Source organism: Entelurus aequoreus, linkage group LG18, assembly GCF_033978785.1.
Source record: "Entelurus aequoreus isolate RoL-2023_Sb linkage group LG18, RoL_Eaeq_v1.1, whole genome shotgun sequence".
Lineage (NCBI taxonomy): Eukaryota > Metazoa > Chordata > Actinopteri > Syngnathiformes > Syngnathidae > Entelurus > Entelurus aequoreus.
Genome location: NC_084748.1, coordinates 46,922,425 through 46,927,424, shown reverse-complemented (window position 1 = coordinate 46,927,424; position 5,000 = coordinate 46,922,425). Strand labels below are relative to the sequence as shown.

General features: G+C 26.7%; 1 protein-coding gene across 3 annotated transcripts in view; it reads left to right on the top strand.

The window, feature by feature from the left end:
• LOC133634203 (microtubule-associated serine/threonine-protein kinase 1-like) overlaps nt 1-5,000 on the top strand; it is a 382,209-nt gene that overhangs the window by 308,043 nt on the left and 69,166 nt on the right. For all 3 annotated transcript variants that reach the window (XM_062027288.1, XM_062027287.1, XM_062027289.1), the window contains one exon: nt 4,112-4,272. In XM_062027288.1, the coding sequence (XP_061883272.1) occupies nt 4,112-4,272 (161 nt within the window). The remainder of the gene's footprint in view (nt 1-4,111; nt 4,273-5,000) is intronic.

The following is a 5,000-nucleotide window of genomic DNA, read 5'->3' as shown; positions in this document are numbered from 1 at the left end:
GGTGCGTGCCTGTCCTATGTCCTCTCAAAGGCATGCATGGTGCCTTCAGGGACATACTGTATACATGCATTCAGTAGAATATATCCACAGTAAATATACAAATATTTGACCCAATGGACAATATATATATGGAGACTGAGCTGGTTAATGGCCAACACTGTTTGGAGAAATGAAGTGAAAGTGAAAGGAAAGGCAGATATCAGACATTGTTTTGTTCCTGCGTGTGAGATCTTTGTGTGTCAGAAGGCGTGTTCAGTCTGCCGCTCATTGATCCGACACGCTGTTGCCTCCGAGCTGCTTCCACCTCCCTGAAGGCAGCGGGGCCACTTTTATTTTGGAGAGACTCTTTTCATTCCCTGCGGAGTTCAACCTTTTTTGCAATCTGATAAGCCTTTTCTGCTCCTTCAATATTCTCTTTGCTCCCGCCTCCGCCTCTCTTCTCCGCTTCCTCGTCCACGTCCCTTATCAGCTGCTTCGCCGGGGTAAAAAAGAGCAAAACCATCGAGAAAATTCCAGAAAATGGTTGATGGGCCTGCAATCTGTGCCCTGAACCACTGGCCTGGGGTCCATCGAAGCGCACGTTAACTGTTAGCATACTTGCTCGACAGCACCGAGTATCACAAACCATTATTTGTAGGTGTAAACATACACAATTAGCTAAAAAGATGGCATAAAACATTAGCATACTTCCAAGATGGCGCAAAGTATCAAAAATTGTATTTTTATTTTTATTTTTATTTTTATTTTTATTTTTATTTTTATTTTTATTTTTATTTTTATTTTTATTTTTATTTTTATTTTTATTTTTATTTTTATTTTTGTTTTTGTTTTTGTTTTTATTTTTATTTTTATTTTTATTTATTTTTTTTATTTATTTTTTTTATTTTTATTTTATTTTATTTTATTTTTTATTTTATTTTTTTTATTTATAAACCTTTATAAATTGCAACATTTACAGAAATAATAATAATCAAAATAAGTACAAAAACGGTAAAAAAAAACAGCGCCAGGGGGTTGACACACCTTATGCTAACTGTTGACGTGCTAACACACCTTAACTGTTTTTTATTTTATTTTATTTTATTTTATTTTATTTTTATTTTATAAACCTTTATTTATAAATTGCAACATTTACAAATAATTGAGAAATAATAATAATCAAAATAAGTACAAACACAGTAAAAAAAAAAAAAACAGCGCCAGGCGTTGACACACCTTATGCTAACTGTTGACGTGCTAACACACCTTAACTGTTTTTTTTTGTTTGTTTTTTATTTTTATTTTTTAATTTTATTTTATTTTATAAACCTTTATTTATAAATTGCAACATTTAGAAACAATTGAGAAATAATAATAATAATCAAAATAAGTACAAAAACGGTAAAAAAAAAACAGCGCCAGGGGGTTGACACACCTTATGCTAACTGTTGACGTGCTAACACACCTTAACTGTTTTTTATTTTATTTTATTTTATTTTATTTTTATTTTATAAACCTTTATTTATAAATTGCAACATTTTCAAATAATTGAGAAATAATAATAATCAAAATAAGTACAAAAACAGTAAAAAAAAAAAAAAAAACAGCGCCAGGCGTTGACACACCTTATGCTAACTGTTGACGTGCTAACACACCTTAACTGTTTTTCTTTGTTTGTTTTTTATTTTTATTTTTATTTTTTAATTGAATTTTATTTTATAAACCTTTATTTATAAATTGCAACATTTAGAAACAATTGAGAAATAATAATAATAATCAAAATAAGTACAAAAACGGTAAAAAAAAAAACAGCGCCAGGATGTTGACACACCTTATGCTAACTGTTGACGTGCTAACACACCTTAACTGTTTTTTATTTTATTTTATTTTATTTTATTTTATTTCATTTTATTTTATTTTATTTTATTTTACTTTATTTTATTTTATTTTATTTTATTTTTATTTTATAAACCTTTATTTATAAATTGCAACATTTACAAATAATTCAGAAATAATAATAATCAAAATAAGTACAAAAACAGTAAAAAAAAAAACAGCGCCAGGCGTTGACACACCTTATGCTAACTGTTGACGTGCTAACACACCTTAACTGTTTTTTTTGTTTGTTTTTTATTTTTATTTTTTTATTTTATTTTATTTTATAAACCTTTATTTATAAATTGCAACATTTAGAAACAATTGAGAAATAATAATAATAATCAAAATAAGTACAAAAACGGTATAATAAACAGCGCCAGGGGGTTGACACACCTTATGCTAACTGTTGACGTGCTAACACACCTTAACTGTTTTTTATTTTATTTTATTTTATTTTATTTTATTTTATTTTATTTTATTTTATTTTATTTTATTTTATTTTATTTTATTTTTATTTTATAAACCTTTATTTATAAATTGCAACATTTACAAATAATTGAGAAATAATAATAATCAAAATAAGTACAAAAACAGTAAAAAAAAAAAACAGCGCCAGGCGTTGACACACCTTATGCTAACTGTTGACGTGCTAACACACCTTAACTGTTTTTTATTTTATTTTATTTTTTTATTTTTATTTTTTTTAATTTTATTTTATTTTATAAACCTTTATTTATAAATTGCAACATTTAGAAACAATTGAGAAATAATAATAATCAAAATAAGTACAAAAATGGTTTAAAAAAAAACAGCGCCAGAGGGTTGACACACCTTATGCTAACTGTTGACGTGCTAACACACCTTAACTGTTTTTTATTTTATTTTATTTTATTTTATTGTATTTTATTTTTATTTTATAAACCTTTATTTATAAATTGCAACATTTATAAATAATTGAGAAATAATAATAATCAAAATAAGTACAAAAACAGTAAAAACTGTTGATGTGCTAACACACCTTAACTGTTTTTTTTGTTTTTTGTTTATTTTAATTTTAATTTTAATTTTAATTTTAATTTTAATTTTAATTTTAATTTTATAATTTTATTTTATTTTATAAACCTTTATTTATAAATTGCAACATTTAGAAACAATTGAGAAATAATAATAATAATCAAAATAAGTACAAAAACGGTATAATAAACAGCGCCAGGGGGTTGACACACCTTATGCTAACTGTTGACGTGCTAACACACCTTAACTGTTTTTTATTTTATTTTATTTTATTTTATTTTATTTTATTTTATTTTATTTTATTTTATTTTATTTTATTTTATTTTATTTTATTTTATTTTATTTTTATTTTATAAACCTTTATTTATAAATTGCAACATTTACAAATAATTGAGAAATAATAATAATCAAAATAAGTACAAAAACAGTAAAAAAAAAAAACAGCGCCAGGCGTTGACACACCTTATGCTAACTGTTGACGTGCTAACACACCTTAACTGTTTTTTATTTTATTTTATTTTTTTATTTTTATTTTTTTTAATTTTATTTTATTTTATAAACCTTTATTTATAAATTGCAACATTTAGAAACAATTGAGAAATAATAATAATCAAAATAAGTACAAAAATGGTTTAAAAAAAAACAGCGCCAGAGGGTTGACACACCTTATGCTAACTGTTGACGTGCTAACACACCTTAACTGTTTTTTATTTTATTTTATTTTATTTTATTGTATTTTATTTTTATTTTATAAACCTTTATTTATAAATTGCAACATTTATAAATAATTGAGAAATAATAATAATCAAAATAAGTACAAAAACAGTAAAAACTGTTGATGTGCTAACACACCTTAACTGTTTTTTTTGTTTTTTCTTTATTTTAATTTTAATTTTAATTTTAATTTTAATTTTAATTTTAATTTTTTAATTTTATTTTATTTTATAAACCTTTATTTATAAATTGCAACATTTAGAAACAATTGAGAAATAATAATAATAATCAAAATAAGTACAAAAACAGCGGCAGGGGGTTGACACACCTTAACTGTTAGCATATTTACTCGACAGCACCGAGTACCACAAATCATGATTTTTAGGTTTCAACATACAAAATTAGCTAAAAAGCTAACAAATAACTTTAGCATGCTAGCGTTCTCACAAGTATGCTACCAGTAAACAAGCGTTTTTGACACTCGTGTGAAGAAAAGGAGATATTTGATCACTTGTTTGTGTTGCAGTCGTCCAGCTCGTCCCAGGAGCGTCTGCACCAGCTGCCCTTCCAGCCCACCATGGACGAGCTGCACTTCCTGTCCAAGCACTTTGGCAGCACGGAGAGCATCACGGACGACGACGGCGGCCGCCGCTCGCCGCATGTCCGTCCCCGCTCCCGCAGCCTCAGGTGAGAGCTTGCCATCTAGTGGCCGGTTTTTATTAGCTTCTGGTGTATACCGTATTTTCCGGACTACAGAGCGCACCAGTTTATAAGCCACACCCATTAAATTGTAAAAAAACAAAATATTTTCCATATATAAGCCGCACCTGACTATAAGTCGCAGATAGATACGTTGTGAAATGAGTTATTTACACAGGAAAATTCTGTACATGTTTATTTACATATCTTAACTGTTTCCAAAAGGGCAGTAAAACAGCCGATCAAACAAAACAGAAGTCACGAGCAGGGGCCCGCTAAAAAATATCTGTTTCAGGTACTCATTTGCAATACACTTTTCCACCACTTGTGGCAGTAATGACAATGTCAAACACAGAAGAAGTCTGGAGATAAAGTCATAGAGAAGTTTAATAAGCGCAAAAAATATGACTAAAGTGTTGAAGCTGTATTTTTATTTGCGCTTACATTTTATTGACAATTTATTTCAGAAGCATATATATTTTAAAAAATACATTACATTATTAATTATTATTAATTAATTTAATTATTTTAAATATTATTTTAATTTTTCTAAGTACTTTATTCATATGTATTTATTTCAACAGTATAATTATTGAATAAGATCAAAATAAATAACTTATATTTTATTGACCTTTTTTTTTTTTTTTTAAATATTAAAATATTTATTATTAAATGTAGTTCAAGTGTATTTATTTTATTTGTATTTAAGTCATTTA